General features: G+C 47.7%; 1 protein-coding gene across 1 annotated transcript in view; it reads left to right on the top strand.

Annotated features, from left to right (window-relative positions):
* The first annotated feature begins 5,580 nt into the window (after positions 1-5,580).
* SLC10A1 (solute carrier family 10 member 1) overlaps positions 5,581-22,560 on the top strand; it is a 34,116-nt gene continuing 17,136 nt past the window's right edge. The window contains 5 exon segments of the mRNA XM_029076303.2: positions 5,581-6,056; positions 11,927-12,009; positions 12,012-12,136; positions 13,328-13,448; positions 13,451-13,505. Coding sequence (XP_028932136.1) covers positions 5,686-6,056; positions 11,927-12,009; positions 12,012-12,136; positions 13,328-13,448; positions 13,451-13,505 — 755 coding nt within the window. The 5' untranslated portion in view covers positions 5,581-5,685.

Raw genomic sequence — 22,560 nt, 5'->3', positions numbered from 1 at the left:
ACTCTTTTTTTTGTTGTTAAATGTTTACTAAGTGCCAAGCACTGGACTAAGCGCTGGGTAGATACAAGCTATATTCAGGGTGGACACAATCTCTGTCCACATGGAGCTCACAATCCTAATCCCCACTTTACAGATGAGGTAACTGAGGCCCAGAGAGGTGAAGTGACTTACCCAAGTTCACACTGCAGACAAGTGGTGGAGTCGGGATTAGGACACAGGACCTTCAGATTCTCAGGCCAGTGCTCTATCTTTTAGACAGTGCTGCTTCTCATCGCCCTTCATTATTGTCGATTTTGAGTCTGTTTCTTGGATCTCTTCATCTCCTGAGTTGAGGAGAACAGCTTCCCTCACAGTTGCCTTCTGGCGATTGAACTCCCCCTCATTGTCAAGCATCCCCAGCTTATTTTAACCCACCACTTGTTTAGTCTGCCCCAGGTGGATCTAGAGATCAGAGATGAAGAGCTGTCTGATGGCAGATTTGGGACCCCAATGTTATCTCTCTGAGGAAAGGAGCCATTTCTGGGTGTTGTTTGGGGGACCCATCTCCCTGAACTGAACATCATTGGATGATTTTGCTTTGCCCGGGATCATGATGGACTCTGTGTCATTTTACATGCAGTGAGAACCAGTCCTCTTTCAGGATGGTTGCTATGACCAGTTTGTTTTCCTGGTTTCCCTCTCCTTTGGACTCGGACCCTCTTCGGGGCACAGGGACGGGGGTGAGAGGGAAGCCTGAAACCACCAATTTTGAGAGACTTCCAATTGGGGAAGGATTCAGGAATGGTATTCCTAGAAATAGGAGGTACTGGGAGAGATATGAAGGTATCGTTTTTGAAAAAGAGACCCTCTGATCTGCCTCCTACCAGTTCTGGTTCTCCAGATTTTGGGTTTTTTTTTTCTTTTTAAATGGTATTTGTTAAGCGCTTACTATGTACCAGGCACTGTACTAAGTGCTGGGGTAGATACAAGCTAATTATTCATTCATTCATTCATTCAATAGTATTTATTGAGCGCTTACTATGTGCAGAGCACTGTACTAAGCGCTTGGAAAGAACAAGTCGGCAACAGATAGAGACAGTCCCTGCCGTTCGACGGGCTTACAGTCTAATCGGGGGAGACAGGCAGACAAGAACAATGGCAATAAATAGAGTCAAGGGGAAGAACATCTCATAAAAACAATGGCAACTAAATAGAATCAGGGTGATGTACATCTCATTAAACAAAATAAACAAAATAAATAGGGTGATGAAGATATATACAGTTGAGCAGATGAGTACAGTGCAGAGGGGGTGGGACGGGAGAGGAGGAGGAGGAGAGGGAAAGCGGGGAGAAGAGGGTTTAGCTGCGGAGAGGTGAAGGGGGGGTAGAGGGAGCAGAGGGGAAAAGGGTGGAGCTCAGTCTGGGAAGGCCTCTTGGAGGAGGTGAGTTTTAAGTAGGGATTTGAAGAGGGGAAAGAATTAGATTGTCTGAGGTGAAGAGGGAGAGCATTCCAGGACCGTGGGAGGACGTGGCCCAGGGGTCGACGGTGGGATAGGCGAGACCGAGTGACGGTGAGGAGGTGGGCAGCAGAGGAGCGGAGCATGCAGGGTGGGCAGTAGAAAGAGAGAAGGGAGGAGAGGTAGGAAGGGGCAAGGTGATGGAGAGCCTTGAAGCCTAGAGTGAGGAGTTTTTGTTTGGAGCAGAGGTTGATAGGCAACCACTGGAGTTGTTTAAGAAGGGGAGTGACATGCCCAGATCGTTTCTGCAGGAAGATGAGCCGCTCAGCGGAGTGAAGAATAGACTGGAGCGGGGCAAGTGAGGAGGAAGGGAGATCAGAGAGAAGGCTGACACAGTAGTCTAGCCAGGATATAACAAGAGCCTATAGCAGTAAGGTAGCCGTTTGGGTGGAGAGGAAAGGGCAGATCTTGGCGATATTGTAAAGGTGAGACCGGCAGGTCTTAGTAACGGACCGGATGTGTGGGGTGAACGAGAGAGACGAGTCAAAGATGACACCGAGGTTGCGGGCCTGAGAGACGGGAAGGATGGTCGTACCATCCACGGAGATAGGGAGGTCTGGGAGAGGACCGGGCATGGGAGGGAAGATGAGGCGCTCAGTCTTGCTCATGTTGAGTTTTAGGTGGCGGGCCGACATCCAGGTGGAAACATCCGGTCCTATCCTATAGAAATCCTCCCTTGACCCCATGGCCATTCCCTTCACTCCCAGAAACCATCCTCTCAAAGGTCTCAAATGATCTCCTTCTTGACAAATCTAAAAGCCTCTACTCCATCCTAATCCTTCTTGTCTTCTCAGCCATCTTTCACGCTGTCTACTATCCCTTTCTCTTCGAAAGTTATCCAATCTCAGCTTCACTGACACTGTCTTCCCCTGGTTCTCCTTCTATCTCTCTGACTGCTCATTCTCAGTCCTTACCTGCCTCCCACCCCCTGTGGGTGTGCATCAATATTCTGTTCTGGGTCCCCTTCTATTCTCCATCTACACCCACTCCCTTGGAGAACTCCTTCACTCCTATGGCTTCAACTACCAGATGATTCCCAAATCCACATCTCCAGTCCTTATCTCTCTCCCATTCTGCAGTCTCATTTTTCTTCCTTCCTTCATTTATTCAATCATATTTCATTCAGTCATATTTATTGAGCCCTTACTGTATTTAGAGTGCTGTTCTAAGCACTTGGGAGAGTACAATACAACAAAAAAGACATTCCCTGCCCACAATGAGATTACAGTCAAGAGGGAGAGATAGACATTAACTTAAATAAATAAATAAATAAATAAATAAATAAATAAATAAATAAATAAATAAATAAATAAATAAAAGATGTGTACATAAGTGCTGAAGGGCTGGGAGATCAGGAAGAAAAAAAGGGAGCAAGACAGGTTAAAGGCAGAAGGGAGTGGAGAAGAGGAAAACAGAGCTTAGTCAGGGAAGGCCTCTTGGAGAAGTGCCTTCAATAAGGCTTTGAAGGTAGGGGAGAGTAATCTGTCAGATTTGAGGAGGGAGGGCTTTCTGGAACAGATGGAAAACATGGGTAAGGGGTCTGCAGGCAGATAGGCGAGATAGAGACATAGTGAGAAGGTTAGCATTAGAGGAGGGAAGTATGCTGGCTGGATTGTAGTAGGAGAGTAGCAAGGTGAGGTAAGAGGGGGCTTTACCATTAAAGCCAATGGTAAGAAGTTTTTGTTTGAGGCAGAAGTGGGTGGGCAACCACTGGAATTTTCTTGAGGAGTGGGGTGACATGACCTGAACGTTTCTGTAGAAAAATGATCCAGGCAGCAGAGTGAAGTATGAGTGCCACCCCCTCCACATGTGCTTCAGACCCCATTCCCTCCCACCTTATAAAAACTCTCTCCCCTTCCCTCCTCCCCTCCTTAACTTCCATCTTCAACCACTCTCTCTCCAACGGCTTCTTCCCCTCTGCCTTCAAACATGCCCACGTCTCCCCCATCCTAAAATAACCCTCCCTTGACCCCACAACCCCCTCTAGGTATTGCCCCATCTTTCTCCAATCCTTTCTTTACAAACTCCTGGAGTGAGTTGTCTACACTCACTGCCTCGAATTCTTCTCCTCCAATTCTCTCCGAGACCGCCTCCAATCTGGCTTCCAATCTCTCCACTCCACTGAAGCCGCCCTCTCAAAGGTCACCAATGACCATCTTCTTGCCAAATCTAACAGCTCCTAGTCCATCCTCATCTTCCTCGACCTCTCAACTGCCTTTGACATGGTAGGCCATCCCCTTCTCCTCAATACATTATCCAACCTTGGCTTCAAGGACTCCATCCTCTCCTGGTTCTCCTCTTATATCTCTGGCCTTTCATTCTCGGTCTCCTTTGCAGGCTCCTCTTCCCCCTCCCATCCATTAACGGTAGTGGTTCCTCAAGGGTCAGTTCTTGGTCCCCTTCTATTCTCCATTCATGCTTACTCCCTTGGTGAACTCATTCAACTATCATCTCTATGCAGATGATACCCAAATCTCCTCCCATGTTCTCTCTTCCTCCCTCACTCTCTCCCTCCCTCCAGGATCTCATCTCCTCCTACCTTCAGTACATCTTCATCTGGATGTCCTCCCACCACCTAAAACTCAACATGTCTAAGAGTGAACTCCTTATCTTCCCTCCCAAACTCTGTCCTCTCCCTGACTTTGCCATCACTGTGGGTGGCACGACCATCCTTCCCGACTCACAAGATCGCAACCTTGGTGTCATCCTTCACTCCGCTCTCTCATTCACCCCACACATCAATCCGTCACCAAAAGCTGCCAGTCTCGCCTTCACAACACTGCCAAGATGCACCCTTTCCTCTCCATCCAAACTGTTACAACATTAATACAATCACTCTTCTCATCCCAACTAGATTATTTCATCAGCATTATTTCTGATTTCCCACTTCAGTCTATACTTCACTCTGTTGCCTGGATTATCTTTCTACAGAAACTTTCTGGGCATGTCAACCCCCTCCTCAAAAATCTCCAGGGGTTACCTATCCACCTCCTTATCAAGCAAAAGTTCCTCAATATTTACTTCAAAGCTCTCCATTACCTTGCCCCCTCCTGTAGATGTAAATGTGATCCAGGGCTGTGGGTTACTGATAAGAGATCGACGAAGGGTTAGGGGAGCAAGTGAGTTGAGTTCAGTACAGAGGGTGGGGTTGAGAGCCTCCATTTGGTCATCATTGGAGGGGAGTTTGAGTACGGAGGTTAAGTGGGGCATAAGTTGAGAAAATTAGAAGGGGTCAAAAGATCGAAGGTCTCTGTGGGGGAATAGTGCAGAAGCTCACGAGGCATAGGGTCAAAGGGACATTCATTCAAATACATTGACTGAATGCCCTGTGTGCAAAGCAGTGTGCTAAGTGTTTGGGAGAGTACAATATAACAAGAAACAGACACGGTCCCTGCCCATAACCAGCTCACAGTCCAGAGGGGGAGACACATTAATTTACATAAATAAATGAAAAAATAAATAAATTACAGATATATACATAAATACCGTGGGGCTGGGTGGGGAATGAATGAAGGGAGCAAGTTAGGGCGATGCAGAAGGGAGTGGGAGTGGAGGAGAGGAGATCTTCAGCAGGGAAAGCTTCTTGGAGGAGATGTACGTTCAATAAAGCTTGAAAGTGGGGAGAGAAATTGTCTATCGGATATGAGGAGGGAGGGCATTCCAGGCCAAAGGCTGGTTATGGGCGAGTGGTTGGAGGCGAGCAATACAAGATCGAGGTACAGGAATAAGGTTAGCATTAGAGAAGCAAAGTGTGTGGGCTGGGTTGTAGCAGGAGTGTAGTGAGAGGGCAAGGTGATTGAGTTCTTCAAATGGGAATGCGCAAATGGCAGGAGAGATAGAGCGCCAGAGAGAGACAGGGACTGTGTCCAATCGGTTGTGATTGTATCTCTGCCGTTCGCTCAGCACGGAACAAATGTAGAAAGGGCTTAGCCCACACAGCAATGGAACCACTTTATAGTGAGGGGGCAGAAAGCGTTGGTCAGAGGCAATCACGCTTTGGTTCCCTCCCTCCCTTGGGAGCTGCTGGCAGAGGCAGCCTCAGGGACTTTATCTAGTCTATTTACCCAAGGTTGCGTCCCGTGTGCTGAAGTTCGGCCTTCAGAGCTCTGGGCAGCTGAGAGAGACAGGCGGCGGGAAGAGGGAAAGAGAGCCCACAAGCTGCTGGCCCAGTGAGAGCCCAGGGACAGAGATGGAGTTGCAGGGCCCAGCGGACAGCAATGGCTCATCCTCGCTCAACTTCACCTTCCCTCCCAACTTCGGCCGGCGGCCCAGCGACAAGGCCCTGAGCATCTCACTGGTCGTCATGCTCTTTGTTACTATGATCTCCCTGGGTTGCACCATGGAGTTCGCCAAAATCAGGGCACACTTATTCAAGCCCAAAGGCGTGGCTATAGCCTTGGTGGCCCAGTACGGCGTGATGCCCTTGACGGCCTTCACCCTGGGCAGGGTCTTCCAGCTGAACACCATCGAGTCCCTCGCCATCCTGATCTGCGGCTGCTCCCCTGGGGGAAGCCTGTCCAACGTCTTCAGCCTGGCCATGAAGGGAGACATGAACCTGAGGTAAAGAGGGACGCTGATCACGCTGGCACCAGACCAGCACTGCACTACAATGGAAGCTCCTATTCTTTTTTTTAATGGTATTTGTTAAGTGCTATGTGGCAGTCACTGTTCTAAGCACTGGGGTGGGTGCAAGGTAATCAGGTTGGACACAGTCCCTGTCCCATGTGGGGCTCGCAGCCTTAATCCCCACTTTATAGATGAGGGAACTGAGGCCCAGAGAAATGAAATGTCTTGGCCAAGGTCACACCAAACCCCAGGCTTGGGCTCTATCCACTAGGCCATGCTGCTGCTTCTCCTTGTGGGCAGGAATCGTGTCTACAAACTCATTTATTATTTTATTGTTTTTGTAATTATTATTACTACTAAACATAATAGCTGTTCTAAGCACTGGGATAGATACAAGATAACCCAAGTTAACTCTGTTGGTTTGTACTCTCCCAAGTGTTTTTTCAGTGCCCTGCACAAAGTAAGCACTCCATAAATACCACTGACAGAGTGATGTGGGGGTTTAGGATTCAGTCTAGATCTGGGAGTTGGGGCAGCGGGTGGGGAGAGGACAAATTTAAGAGGTCCCAGGTCCCCTTGTGTCTCCAAGTAGATTCTAGCACCACTGAGGCTTTCTGGTGGAGGTTAGGAGAGGGATATTCAGGGAATTCAGCCCCACCCTGGGAAATGAGGAGAAACCCAGCTCTGGAGTGAAAGAAGTCAGGAAAGCAGCTCTATTCCTGACATTCTGTCCCATCCTGTACAATGGACTGTAATTATTAGATTGGGAGCCCTTTAGGGGACAGGGACTCTGTCCCACCTGATTATCTTGTAATGACCCCAGTGCTTAGTACAGAGCTTGGCACATAATAAGCACTCAGTAAGTACCTTTGTTATTTATTCATTGTTTTGGCATTTGTTAAACACTATGTGTCCATGTCCCACATGGAGCTCACAGTATTAACCTCCGTTTTACAGATGAGGGAATTGAGGAACAGAGAAGTGAAGTGACTTGCCCAAGTCACACAGCAGACAAGTGGCAGAGCCGGGATTAGAACACAGGTCCTTCTGACTCCCAGGCCCATGCTCTATCCACTAGGCCATACTGCTTCTCATTATTATGGTATCATTATAGCCATTAAGTCCCCTTGTGCTCTTTGCTCTTCATGCTGCAGGGCAGTGGGGTGAGATGGGAGTATTCGGGAATCTGTGATTACTAATTATTGTGAAGCACTTTGAGTATGCTTGGCTTAGGCAAAGGGTCCTCACCCAAAACACCTCTAAATAATAGTAGCAGTGGTACCATTTATTGAACATACACTTGGGACAATGCACTGTACTAAACTCCTGGGAAGTACAAAACAAAGAACCATCACCTTCCCTACCGACAAGGCATTACACTCTGAGGGAGACAGATTTAAAAAAAATTGACAAATAAAATGGCCAAATTCAATAATTGAATGGACAGTTAAATAAATGTGATGAGGATAAAGAAGTGCCAGAGGTAGGTGAAGGGTTCATATAGCTTAGAATTCTAGGAGTCAATCAGGAAAGGAGTTTAGGATGGTTTTTAATTCCGGAGAACTGTGCTCTGTCAGATTTGGGAAGGGAGGGAAGGACAGAATGAGTGAGGGGATGGAGGCAGGAGACTTGAGAGCAAGGTACAATTAATAAGTCAGTTTGGAAGGAACGAACACAGTGGTTTGGGAAACAATGAAGAGATCAGATAGGTGAGGTGGGGTCAGACTGTGGGGAGCCCTGAAGAGGATGGTGAGGAGTTTTTGTTTGATGTGGGAGGACAGAGAAAGCCAGTGGAGGGCTTAGAGAAGAGGAGAGCTGAGGACTGAGTGATACTTCAAGACTCAATTGGCAACAATTATTGAGTGCTTCCTCTGAGTACTGAGCACCTTACCAAGCCCTTGGGAGAGTACAGTGGCATTGGTAGACATAATCCCTGCCTTCAATGTATTTAAAGTCTAGCAGCGGAAGGCAGACACTATAATAAATCATGATGGGTAGGAGGAAGTTATTGAGTGTATAGAAGATGATCACACAGTAGAGTAAATGGTAAAGGGGAGAGGCTAGAAGCAGGGAGATCAGCAAGGAAGCTGGTACAATATGACAAAAGGTCCCATCAGGGTGGTAGCTGTTTGGATGGAGAGGAAGGAGTGGATTGAACGCTTAGTACAGGGCTCTGGACACAGTAGGCGCTCAATAAATATGACTGAATGAAATGAATGATTGAAGAAATGTGGAAGAAGAGCCAGCAGGATTTGGCAATGGATTGAAGTAACCAAGCAGCAATCACTTTGAGTCCAAGTGTCAGAGAGAGACAGAAGCTCAGAGGCCTTCCCCACCCATCTGCAGGAAGCCAATCGAACCATCACTGGCACTTATCGAGAATTTACTATGTGCACAGCACTGTGCTAACCACTTGGGAGAGTACAATTCAACAGAATAAGCAGACATGGTCCTTGTCCCTAATGAGCTTACAGCTAGAGGGAGAGACAGACATTAATCTGACTACATAAGTAATTTATAATATATTACATATAATACATAAGGGCTGTATGACCAACAGAAACATGCAGCATGTACTAAGAGTACCCTTTGTACAGCAAATGAGTGATATATTGCCATTCCCCTCTCCCCTTCCCCAACTCAGGGGGAATGAACCTTGAACCCCTCCTGAAAATCTGCAGTTTCAGCCTGCGGTTCTGTCCATCTTGCCTCTGTCCGGCTTTCCCCTTTGGAAGGGCAAGGCCGATAATGGCACCCGTATTATTTTGGGTGAAGGATCAGGAACCATGGCGCCTACAACTGGAAGAGTGAGTGGTGTCTGTTACTCTGCAGTCACTGACTCTTTGGCCACGATTCCAACTCCTTTGCCCTTTATGCCTACTCGCTCCTACCGTTTCGCCCTTCTCTCTGTTTCTTTATCATCATCAGTATTTACCTTCTCTCTGTTTCTTCATCATCATCAGTATTTTCTTCATTAACATCAGTATTTATCATCAAATAGTAATGTCTATCGTGGACAGAGCACTGTCCTGAACATTTAGAAAAGGGCAGAACCCGGTCACTGCCCTCAAGGTGCTGACCAGGTAATAGGACGTAAGGCCTAATAGTAATAATAATAATAATCGTTGCATCGTTAAGCGCTTGCTACAAGCCAAGCCCAGTGATAGATGCCAGATAAGCAGGTCAGATACTGTTCCTGCCAACGATAGGCTCATAGTCTAATAGAGAGAGAAAGGTCACAGAGAAAGGACCCTGGTCAAGACTTGAATTTCCCCATCTCTGGTCTCCAGGGCTCTGGACAGGAACAGCAGAGGCATTCCAACCTCACAAACTACACTTCAGAGCAGAAAGAGTCTCTCGTGCAAGGTCATCCGACAATACCGCACATTTTTCCGAGGGAGTTAGTAATCTTGCGGTCCACTCAAATGGCCAGGTGTTCTCTGGCCAGGGACTGACCACTGAGACCCCCTGTCAGGGTCTGACCCAGAGAGGGGATGTCAGGCTGGACTTAAGGGATCACGATGAGCAAGGAGCCCTCTAAAAATATATCAATTTCCCAATCGGAGAGGAAATGGTCTGTCCTGGTTGATGGTGGAGTTTACAACAGACAAGATGATAATAATACAATAATAATAATAATAATGGAACTTGTTAATAACAATAATCATCTTTCTTATACAAGCACAGGCGGAGACACAAGATATCAGGTTGGATACAGTTCCTGTTCCGCATAGGACTCACATTCTTATTAGGAAAGAGAAAAGGTATTAAATCCTCATGATGAGGAAACTGAAGCACAGAGGAGTTAAGTGACTCACCCAAGGTCACACAGCAGGCAAGAGGCAAAGTTGGGATTAGAACCCAGGTCTTCTGACTCCTAGGCCTTACTGCTTCTCCATGCCCTCCCCTCTCCTGAATCATCCTACTTAGATTCTGACCCCCATGTAGGACAGGGACTGTGTCCAACTCAATTCACTTGTATCTATCCCAGCACTTAGAACAGTGTTTGACACTTAGTAAGCACTTAACAGAAGCCATTAAAAAGAAAAAAGGCACTGATTACAGTGCTAGTGAGTTGGGTAAACAATCAATGAAAAATGTTTATTGAGCACTTACTCTGTGCAGAGCACTGAACTAAATGCTTGATAGAGTAACAGAGTTGGAAGACACATTCCCTGCTCACAGTGAGCTTGGAGTCTAGATGGGGAGACTAGTGTACAGTGATGTACACAAATAAATTATGGCTATGTACATATGGGCTGTGGGGCTGAGGGAGGGGTGAATAAAGGGTGCAAATCCAAATGTAAAATGACAGTACACAGAGTAGCTCACCTGCTCTCGCCCCCCCGGGTCATGTTCCTGACAGAGCACATCCCAGACAGGTTGGATAAACAGCCAATTCTCAGGCTGGAGAAGTGGAAATTATGGGGGTCCTCCAGGTCCCATCTTTAGATTCTAAACTCGTCATGGGCAGGCTGTATTTGTATTGGACTCTCCCAATCTCTTCGTCAGTCAGTAAATCGTATTTCTTGAGCACTTACTGTTTGCAGAGCACTGTACTAAGTTCTTGGGAGAGTACGATGTAACAATAAACTAACACATTCCCTGCAAGCTTACAATTGTCTGCATGAGGTAAGCACTCAATAAATACCATTGATTGATTGATTGGGGCTAGGACTGGTTCGGGTCAAGATCATCCTAAATATCTGGAAGAAGGAATGGGTTCGGAAGCCACTCAACCTTCTGGTGGGCCCTAAAGGACTCAAGTTTCAATCCCGGCCCAGCCACTTGTCTGTTGTGTGACCTTGGGCATGTCTCTTGAAGCAGCATGACGTAGTGGATAAAGCACAGGTCTGGGAGTCAGAAAGTCATGATTTCTAATCCTGACTCTGCTACTTTTCTGCTATGTGAGGTTGGTCAAGTCATTTAACTTCTCTGTGCCTCAATTACCTCATGTGGAAAATGGGGATCTTGACTGTGAGCTGCACGTGGGACAGGGACCGTGTCCAACCCGATTTGCTAGTATCCACCCCAGAGCTTAGTGCGGTGCCTGGCATATAGTAAGCGCTTAACAAATACCATAATTATTAATTATTACTCAACTTCCCTATGCCTTAGTTACCTCATCTGTAAAATGGGGAATAAGACTGAACCCCAAATGGGACCTGAACTGTGTCCACCTGATTAGCTTGATTCTACCCCAGTATTTAATACAGTGTCTGGCATATAGTAAGTGCCCAACATAAAAAGTGCTTTTGAGCGGTGAAATGCCGGGCAAATAATTGCAGAAAGATCTCAGAGCTGAGTTACTGGGCATAAAATAGGTGCAAGACAGTGATTAGAAATATTCATCACTGGGGCATTTGTTAAGCGATTACTATGTGCCCAGTGTTGGGGTAGATAGAAGTTAGCTCAAAAACAGTCCCTAGGCTTACAGTCTGTGAGGGAGAGATAAAAGGTATCAAATCCCCAATTTACAGATGAGGTGACCGAGGCCCAGAAAAATGAAGTGATTTACTCCAGGTCACAAAACAGGCAAGCTTTCCACTGGCACATAATGTTTAGTACAGTGGTTGGTACCTAGTACTCCTTTATTGTAATATTGTACTCTCCCAAATTCTGCACACATTGACTAACAAATACGCATAAGAAAAAGAAGGGGGTGGAGCTGGGATGAGAAGCCAGGCCCTCTGACCTCCAGGGCCACGCTCTCTCCCTTTCTCCACCAGGCACAGCTGCCTCTCCTCGTGACAGGTGGAGAAGACAGCTGGATTTGGGGGCGGGGAGGGAGCAGCGAGGGCTGAGGGGAAGAGAGTTCCGAGTGGTCTGCTCAGTTGCTGACACCTCTGCTTTCTCCACGCCAGCATAGTGATGACCACGTGCTCCACCTTCTCTGCCCTGGCCCTGATGCTGCTCCTCCTCTACCTCTACTCCTTGGGCCTCTACGAAGGGACATCCAGAATAAGGTGCCCTACGGAGGGATCATCCTCTCGCTCGTCTTGGTCCTCATCCCCTGCACCATCGGTATCTTCCTCAAGAGCAAACGTCCCCAGTACGTGCCCTATGTCATTAAGGTAAGGTAAGGTAAGATTCGGGAGAGGGAGCTTTCCAGGAGAAGCCACATGGCCTAGTAGAGACAGCACAGGACTGGGAGTCAGAGGACCTAATCCCAGTTCCTCCATCTATCTGCTGGATAACCTTTTACACAGCCTTTTAGACTGTGAGCCCATCGTTGGGCAGGGATTGTCTCTGTCACCGAATTGTACATTCCAAGCGCTTAGTACGGTGCTCTGAACACAGTAAGTGCTCAATAAATACGATTGAATGAATATAATAATGTTGGTATTTGTTAAGCGCTTACTATGTGCAGAGCACTGTTCTAAGCGCTGGGGTAGATACAGGGTAATCAGGTTGTCCCACGTGAGGGTCACAGTTAATCCCCATTTTACAGATGAGGTAACTGAGGCACAGAGAAGTGAAGTGACTTGCCCACAGTCACACAGCTGACAAGTGTTAGAGGTCAATAAATACCACTGATTGATTCATTGGAAGTCCATATCCAGTCTCAGCCCAAGAGAAAGGGACAGTAAGGTGGGGAGAGCAGAGGTTAGTCAGAGGAGATGTTTGTTTATGCGATTAAAATGTGTCAATCTTTGTTCTCAGCACTGGGGTTAAGTTAATTAGGTTGGACATAGTCCCTGTCCAACCAATCTAAGAAGAAGGGAGAATAGGAGAAGTGAATTGACTTGCCCAAAGTCACACAGCAGACAAGCAACAGAGCCAGGATTAAAACCCCGGAGCCAGGATTAAAACCCAGGACCTTCTGCCTCCCAGGCCCATCCTCTATCCACTAAGCCATGCTACTTCTCAGACTTCCTGGAGGAGATGTGATTTGAACAGACTGTAAGCTCCTTGTGGGCAGGGAACATGTCTTTGAGTTCCATTGTAGTGCACTCTAACAAGCTCTGAGTACAGTGTTGTGGGCACAGTAAGTGCTCAAAAAATACTACTGATCGATTGATCGATTGATAGTAGGGTCCCTCATCGGTGGTCTGGCCGGGCTGGCCGGACCCCGCAGCTGAATAATACTATGTCCAGTCCAAGGCAACACAAGCATTTCAACCAGCTGGGAAGAGGGCAGGGGACCAAATTAAGGGATTTAACATTCCCTCAGGTGCTGCTCAACTGGTTCTCCTTCTCATATTACAGTCTTCCTCCCTCCTCTGGTCCTCCCCGCCACACCACCCCTTTACTCCTCAATCTAGGTGGGAGCCATCATCACTGTGCTGATGCTGATAGCTGTGGTCGTGCTGTCCATCATCAACGTCAACCACTCCATCCTGCTTATCATGACGGCGCCGCTGTTGGCCATTTCCTCCCTGATGCCATCACTGGTTTCTTTTTGGGTTATCTCCTCTCTGCTCTCTTTCGGCTTAACGGACGGTAGGTGTTGCTCCGAATCTGGCGCCCCTGTCCGTGGGGCGGGCCTCACCTTCTCCTTCTTTTCTGTGTACAGCCACAGGGACCTGGCAGTCAGTGGCATTTTTCAACTGCCCATGCTGTGACGAGCACTGTACTAAATGCTGGGGAGAGGCCAGTAGGCTTGTCCTCTAAACTGTAAACTCCCCTCTAGACTGCAAACGTGTGATGGGCAGAGAACATGTCTACTAACTTTTATGTTGTACTCTCCCAAATGCTTAGTTCAGTACTTAGAGAGGCAGTGTGGCTCAGTGGAAAGACCACAGGCTTGGGAGCCAGAGGTCATGGGTTCTAATCCCGGCTCCACTGTTTGTTAGCTGTGTACTTTGGGCAAGTCACTTCATTTCTCTGTGCCTCAGGTACCTCATCTGCAAAATGGGGATTAAGACTGTGAGCTCCACGTGGGACAACCTGATCACCTTGTATCCTCCCCAGGACTTAGAACAGTGCTTCGCACAGAGTAAGTGCTTAACAAATGCCATCATTATGATGATTATTATTACTCTGCCCACAGTAAGCTCTCAATAAATACAGTCAATGAATTGATAGATGAACTCCACCCTCTGGAGTTTATAATCTAGCAGGGGAGTAAAACACTAAAATCGACACCTGGTAGGAGGAAGCAAGAGACTGTAAGCATTCATTCTCAGTCTCCTTTGTGGGATCCTCCTCCCCCTCCCATCAATAACAGTAGGGATTCCTCAAGGGCCAGTTCTTGGTCCCCTGCTGTTCTCCATCTATACTCACTCCCTGGTGAACTCATTGGCTTCAACGATCATCTCTACATAGATGATACCCAAATCTCCATCTCCTCCCCTCTTCTCTCTCCCTCCCTCCAGGCTCTCATCTCCTCTTGCCTTCAGGACATCTCCAGCTGGATGTCCTCCCACCACCCCAGACTCAACACGTCCAAGACTGAGCTCATCTCCCCTCCTAAACCCTGTCCTCTCCCTGACTTTTCCGTCACGGTGGATGGCATGACCATCTTTCCCCACTCACAAGCCCCCAACCTTGGTGTCATCCTTGACTTCGCTCTCTTTCACCTCACTTAGCCAATAACTCACCAGAACCTTCTACTCTCCCCTTCACAACGTCACCAAGCTCCGCCCTTTCCTCTCCATCTAAACGGCTACCTTCTTAGTACAATCACTCATCCTATCCCAACTGGATGACTGCATCAGCCTCCTTTCTGATCTCCCAACCCCCTGTCTCTCCCCACTTCAGTCTATGCTTCACTCTGCTGCCCAGATTATCTTTCTACAGAAACGTTCTGGGCATGTCACTATCACCCACCTCCAAAAAAAAAAAAAATCTCCAGAGGTTGCCTATCCACCTCCTTGTCAAGCAAAAACTCCTCACTATTGGCTTCCAAGCTCTCCATCACCCTGCCCCCTCTTATATCGCCTCCCTTCTCTCCTTCTACATCCCAGCCCACACACTCCGCTTCTCTGCCGCTCACCTCCTCACTGGGCCTCGTTCTCACCTGTCCCGCCATCGACCCCTGGCCCAAGTCCTACCTCTGGCCTAGAAGGCCCTCCCTATTCACATCTGCCAAACTAGCTCACTTCCCCCCTTCAAAGCTCTACTGAGAGCTCACCTCCTCCAGGAGGCCTTTCCAGACTAAGCTCTCCTTTTCCTCTGCTCCTCCTGCTCTCCCCATTGCCCCAACTCCCTCCCTCTGCTCTACCCCTCTCCCCACCCCACAGCACTTGTGTATATATGTACATATTTATTATTCCATGTATTTTATTAATGATATGTATATAGCTATAATTCTATTTATATTGATGCTGTTGATGCCCGTTACTTGTTTTGATGTCTGTTTCCCCCCTTCTAGACTGTGAACCCGTTGTTGAGTAGGGATTGTCTCTATTTGTTGCCTAATTGTACTTTCCAAGTGCTTAGTACAGTGCTCTGCACACAGTAAGCGCTCAATAAATATGATTGAGTGAATGAATGAATGAATGAATGAATAAGGATATATGGGCATGGCTTCTGAAGGAGTAGAGTGAGTATCTAAGTACTTAGGGGGCACGGACTAGGGGGCTAGACGTGTTCTGCACACAGTAAGTGCTCAGTAAGTGCTAGTGCTTGATAAGGGCACAGGGAGTAGGCTGGTATTAGAGGAGCAAAATGTACAGGTTGGGTTGTAGTGAGAGAGGAGCCAGGCTAGGAAGGGAGAGAGGGAATTGAGTGCTTTAAAACTGATGATAAGTAGTCTCTGCTTGATGCTGAGATCAATGGACAAAACCACTGGAGGTTTTGGGGGAGTGGAGGGTCACGCACAGAATGATGTTTTAGAAAAACGATCCAGGCAGCGAAGAGAACCATGGATCAGAAAGGGGAGAGGCTGGAGGCAGAGAGGTCAGAAAGGAGGTTGATGTAAGGGTCCAGTTGGAATGACAAGTGCTTGGACCAGTACCAGGAAGCCAATCTGACTTTATGGACAGGAATCCACCTGTTTGATGAATTTCTGACAGATGGTTTTCGTGGCAGCTCAACAGAGCGACTCTTACCTTCCATGGGTATTCTAAGGCTGGGTTTCGGCACTGCTAGTGAGGAGGGGGCATGCCTGGGGGAAATGGTAGGTAGCCAGGTCAGAGGTGGATGGATGGGGGGGGTCCAGAGAGGCTGCCCCACGTAGAAGCAGCATTGGCCTAGTGGATAGAGCACAGGGCTGGGAGTCAGAAGGACCTGGTTCTAATCCCAGCTCTGCTGATTGTCTGCTGTGTGACCTTGGTCAGGTCACTTAACTTCTCCGGGCCTCACCGCATCTGTAAAAATGGGGATTAAGACTGTGAACCCCATGTAGGATAGGGACTATGTCTAACCCGATTCGCTTGTATCCACCCCAGCGCTTAGTACACTGTAAGTTAGTACAGTTACACACATAGTAAGCACTTAACAAATACCATTATTATTATCATTATTATTATTATTATTTCCCAGGGTATTCACTTGCAGAGAAAAAGAAGGGAAGGAGCCACCGGGACTTCAGGTCTGCTTTTCTTCAGAGGGGCCTCCTTAAAGACATCTGAGGGGGAAAGCCCCTCTGGTTTGGGCCCAGTCCTCTCCCCCTCCCCTGAAAAACAGAGTGTAGACTAGAGTGCCTACTACCATGAGAAGCGAGATCCTTTGAACATTGCATGGGTGGGTGAACATTACTCCACCCAATCTGACAAGCTCAAAACCAGAGTAGACTGTGTCGCTGGCAAGGGAGACTCAACAGGCAGATTTGCCAACCAGATCTCACTGGGTGGAACCAATCAGAAGAGGGGACAGAGGGGCAGATGGTAGACTAATGTTGCAATTGGAAGAATCCAAATAACAAACATTTCCCAGAAAGCTTTCATTTGTCATGGAAGTCATAAGTGAGCACAGTGCTCATTTCTCATGGGTGCCTTGGGCCATTATGCTGGCAATTTGAATAGAGGGGAAGTTAATCCTAATTAATAACTATGAGCTGACTCTGTGTTAAGCACGTACTAAGCACTGGAATAGATACAAGATCATCGGGTTGTACACAGTCCCTACCTCCCCTGGACCTCTCAGTCTAACAGCGAGGGAGAACAGGTATTTTAATCCCATTTTATAGGTGAGGAAACCAAGAGATGGTAGTTGAAGCCAAGGGAGCAGATGAGTTCTCCAAGGGAGTGGGTGTGGATGGAGAAGAGCAGGGGACCCAGAACTGAGCCTCGAAGGACCCCCGCTGTCAGGGAGTGGGAGGCAGCCTGCAAAAGAGATTGAGAATGAGTGGCCTCTTGGCAATGACCTTCCCCCATGAACCCAGTGGACATCTCATAAATAACATTTTCTTTATAGTATTTGTTAAGTGCTTATTATGTGACAGGCACTGTACTACCCTCTGGGATAGAGAAAAGATAATCAGGTTGGACAGAGTCCCTGTCCCACATGGGGATCAAACACTTAATCCCCATTTTCAGAGGAGGCAACTGAGGCATAAAGGAGTGAAGCAAGTTGTACAAGGTCACACAGCAAACAAGTAGCAGAGCCAGGATTAGAACCCAGATCCTTCTGACTCCAAGGCCCGTTCTCTTACCACTAGTCCATGGAACACTGAATGGTTGACTGATGGACTGAAAAGTTCCCAGGGAGATTCATTAGGAATTCCTTGCCCTTTGGCTGAGGAGAGAAAGACAATCAAGCAGATTGATGGAGCGGGTGCCTACGCCGCCCTGCCTTTCCCTCCCTTTCACCCTGAAAGGGAAGGGCATCAACTGCTGCCCCTGCTCCTGACCCTGGGACGGTCTTCTTGCAACCTTCCCTGAAGTTGTTGTTGGGATCCGGTGGTGCCATCCAGGAATTCCCAGGAAAATCAAGATGCCGTGTGGCCTAGTGGAAAGAGCACGTGCATGGGAGTTAGAGGACCTGGTTTCTAATCCTGGCTCTTCCGCTTGACCAGCTCTGGGACTTGAGCAAGTCACTTCACTTCTCCTGGCCTCCGCTCCCTCAGCTGTAAAATAGGGGAAATGGACTGTGACCGACCTGATGATCTTGTATCTTCCTCAGCCACTAGTACAGTCCCTGGCACATAATAAGCCTGAACAAATACCATTTTAAAAAATAACTGTCCTCCTTAGCCCATGGGCCTCATGTGGAACAGAGAGCATCCTGATGGATGATCCTGTACCTACCTCAGTGCTTAAGACCGTTCTGAAGAGGATTCATTCACGCCGAACCTCTGCAGGCAATTCCCAACATGCTGCAGCTGGATCCCTGCCTGGTTCGTGGACTGGGGATCTTGGTGCCCCAGCAGAAAAGGGCCAGCCTGGCAGCAGGGGCAACCAGGGCGGGGGCAGCCAGTTCCAATTCCGGCTCTGCTGCTTGTCAGCTGTGCGACTTTGGGCAAGTCACAACTTCTCTGTGCCTCAGTTACCTCATCTGTAAAATGGGGATTAAGACTAAGAGCCCCATGTGGGACAACCTGATTTACCTTATATTTATCCCAGTGCTTAGAACAGTGGTTGGCACATAGTAAGTGCTTAACAAGTACCATCATGATTATAAGAAAGCCCAAGAGGACCGACCGAGCCAAGGGCACTATAATCAATTCCTAAACTCTCAGACTTGTCTGAAACTCTGTTAGCTCGTCATGGGTAGGGGATGTGTCTGCTATACCCTTGTATTGTCCTCTCCCAAGGGTTGAGTAGAGGGCTCTACACTCAAGAAGCACTCAATAATTACCACTAATTGATTGATATCGATGGTATTTATTGAGCTCCCACGCTGTACAGAGCACTGGGCTAAGTACTTGGGAGACTACAACAAAGTGGATAGACACATTCCCTACCCACAGTGAGTTTACAATCTAGAGGGATCAGATTTATTGAGCACCTACTGTATGCAGAGCGCTATACCAAATGCTTTGGAGAGCACAATATAACAGAGCTGGCAGACACATTCCCCACTCAGGAGGAGTGACTCCATTCATCTGGGCAGAGCACAACACCGGCACTCAGGAGAATACAGTAGAGGTAGAAAGCTACACCCTCAAACAGCTTCAAGCTAATGGGGCAAGACAGACAAAATGAAGTACATATCAGAGGAAGAGTGGATAAATCCATAGGATTGGTTCTACATGTGGTTGTGAATAACTAGGTACCAAGGTGGTAGTTGGGAAGATATAGACTCTCTCAACAACACCCTCCCTGCTAAACTCAATTCACTCACTCCCCTAACCCTTCGTCGACCTCGTACGACTTACCCACAACCCTGGATCACCTGCACAGTCTGCTTCCTTCTCTCTTGTGCTTGAGCCGCAGAGTGCTGCTGGCAGAAATCTAAATATCGGGCCGACTTCGTCCACTTCAAGTTTGTCCTTGCGTGTTTCAACTCTTGCCCTCTCCTCTGCCCAGCAAAGCCAGTTCTTCACCTACATTGACACCAGCACCCAATCACCCTCGCCAGTTGTTCCAGACATCTAACACCCTCGTCAGGCTCCCTAACCCCCTCCACCCCCATCCCTTGCCCCCAGATTGACACTATGAGGCATGATCTCCCTAAACTCTCCCTTGCCTCTCTCCAGTCCCTCTCCATTCTGGCCCCTTCTTCAACTCTCCCATCCTTCCCAGCAGTATCTCTAGAGGGGATCTCCTGCCATCTCTCAAAAGCCGCCCCCTTCAACTGCGCATCTGACCCCATTCCTTCGCACCTTATCAAAACTCTTGCCTGCTCCCTTCTTCCCTCCTTAACAGCCAACTTTAACTGTTCACTCTCCAATGTCTCCTTCCCCACTGCTTTAGAACATGCCCATGTCTCCTAAAAAAAAAAAAAACCCTCCCTTGATCTCATCTCCATCCTACCATTCTTCTCCAAACTCCTTGAGTGAGTTGTCTATACCTGCCATCTCTAATTCCTCTCCTCCAATTCTCTCTCTGACCCCTTCTAATCTGGCTTCCATCCCCTTCACTCCACAAAAACCTCCCTCTCAAAAGTCACCAGTGATCTCCTTCTTGCCAAATCCAATGGCCTCTATTCCATCTTAATTCTCTTTGACCTCTAAACTGACTTCAAAACTGTAAAACCTCCCCACCTCCCCTTCTCCTGGAAACATTATCCAACCTTGGCTTCACTGACTCTGTCCTCCCCTGGTTCTCTTCTTATCTCTCTGGTTGTTCATTCTCAGTCTCCTTCACAGGCTCCTCCTCTGCCTCCCACCCTCTAACTGTGGGGGTCCCTCAAGGTTCAGTTCTAGGTCCCCTTCTATTCTTCATCTACCCCCACTCCCTTGGAAAACTCATTCACTCAACTACAACCTCCATATGGTTGATTTCCAGATCTACATCTCCAGTCCTGATCTATCTCCCTCTCTGCAGTCTCGCATCTCCTCTTGCCTTCAAGGCATCTCTACTTGGATGTCCTCCCGTCTCCTCAAGCTAAACGTCCAAAACTGAACTCCTTATCTTCCTACCCAAACTTCCTCCCCATGACTTTCCCATCACTGTAGACAGCACCACCATCCTTCCTGTCTCACAAGTCCATAACCTTGGCGTTATTCTTGACTCCTCACTCTCCTTCGACCCACAAATTCAATCCATAACTAAATCTTGTCAGTCCCGTCTTCACATCATCACTAAAATCCCGCCTCTCCTCTCCATCCAAACTGCTACCATGTTAGGACAATCAATCATACTATCCTGCCTGGATTACTCTATCAGTCTCCTTGCTGACCTTCCAGCCTCTTGTCTCTCCCCAGTCCAGTCCATACTTCACTCCGCTGACCAGATCATTTTCCTCCAAAAACATTCAGGACATGGCACCCCATTCCTCAAAAAAGTCGAGTGACTTTAGAACACTCCACCACCTTGCCCCCTCCTACCTCACTTCGCTATTCTGCTTCTACAACCCAGCCCACACGCTTCATCCTTCCAGAGCTAACCTTCTCACTGTCCCCTGGTCTTGCCTGCCTTGATGCCAACCCATGGCCCAAATCCTGCCTCTGGCCTGGTGCTCCCTTGCTCCTCAAATCCAACCATTACTCTCCCCCCGGGCCCTTTCAAAGCCTTATTGAAGACACCTCCTCCAAGAAGCCTTCCCAGACTAGGTCCCCCATTTCTTGTCTCCCACTCCCTTCTGTCTCACCCTTACTCCCTTTGTTCCTCTCCCCGCCCAGCATCATAGCACTTATGTATGTATTTGTTATTTATCTTTTTTGTATTGATGTCTGTCTTCCCCCTCTAGACTGTAAGCTCATTGTGGGCAGAGAATGCATCTGTTTATTTTTGTATTGTACTTTCCCAAGTGCATAGTGCAGTGGTCAATAAATATGATTGAAAGAATGAAGAATGGGAGGGAAAAAAGGTGACTTGGGAAAAGCTTCCTGGAGGAGGTGGGATTTCAGTGGGTCTTTAACTGCCACATCGCTGTTCTGCCCCTTAAAGGAGGGAAAAAGGTCCAGTCAGAAGGTTTTGAGCAAAATATCAAAAGAGGAAAAGGAGAGAATAAGGCATTCTGGGAGGAACAGAGAGGGCAAGTGGGCATGGGCTACTGCTCCCAGTAAAAACACATCAGTACCAGCAGCTCATTCCAGGTCTGAAACTTTAAATCAGTCAGTCAGTAGTATTCATTGAACACTTACTGTGTGCAGAACACTGTAGTAAACACCCAGGAGAGCAGCATGGCGTAGTGGATAGAGCAATGGCCTGGGAGTCAGAAGGTCATGGGTTCTAATCCCGACTCTGCCTCGCGTCTGCTGTGTGACCTTGAGCAAGTCATTTCACTTCACTGTGCCTCAGTTACCTCATCTGTAAAATGGGGATTGAGACTGTGAGACCCACATGGGACAGGGTGGGACTGTGTTCAACTCTATTTGCTTGCAGCCACTCCTGGCACACAGTAGGCACTTAAATACAAAACAGACTGATTCCCACTTTTCCTCAGCTTCCCCTCCCTTCCTTATTACCACGACTTGCTCCCTTTGCTCTTCCCCCCTCTCCCTGCCCCATAGCACTTATGTATATATGTATATATCTATAATTCTTTTTATTTATATTGATGTCTGTTTACTTGTATTGATGTCTGCTCCCCCTCTCTAGACTATGAGACCGATGTGGGCAGGGATTGTCCCTATTGCTGTATTGTACTTTCCAAGCACTTAGTACAGTGCTCTGCACACAGTAAGCACTCAATAAATATGATTGAACAAACGAAATACCACAATTACCACCAAACAACAATAAACAGACATTCCCTGCCCACAACGAGCTCACAGTCTAGAGGGGGGAGACAGATATTAATAGAAATAAATTACAAATATGTACATAAATTCTGTTTTAGACATGTTATGTTTGAGGTAACGGGAGGGAGAATGTGGATGGGAGAGAAAACAGGTGAGGAGGCTGTGGTCAGAAAGAAGAATTCCAGAGTTGGTGATGGTAGAGATTGTGCAGTGGCTAGAGATGATGAGATTGAGTGCGTGTCCAACTTGGTGAGTAAAAATTTTAAGTCTGTCACCTTTGTCACCTTTGTCACCTAGGGGTTGAGAGGTCACAACCTGATC

The sequence above is a fragment of the Ornithorhynchus anatinus genome, chromosome 1 (genome assembly GCF_004115215.2).
Source record: "Ornithorhynchus anatinus isolate Pmale09 chromosome 1, mOrnAna1.pri.v4, whole genome shotgun sequence".
Lineage (NCBI taxonomy): Eukaryota > Metazoa > Chordata > Mammalia > Monotremata > Ornithorhynchidae > Ornithorhynchus > Ornithorhynchus anatinus.
The sequence above is the reverse complement of the archived record's forward strand: the minus strand, read 5'-3'. Positions and strand labels throughout refer to the sequence as shown.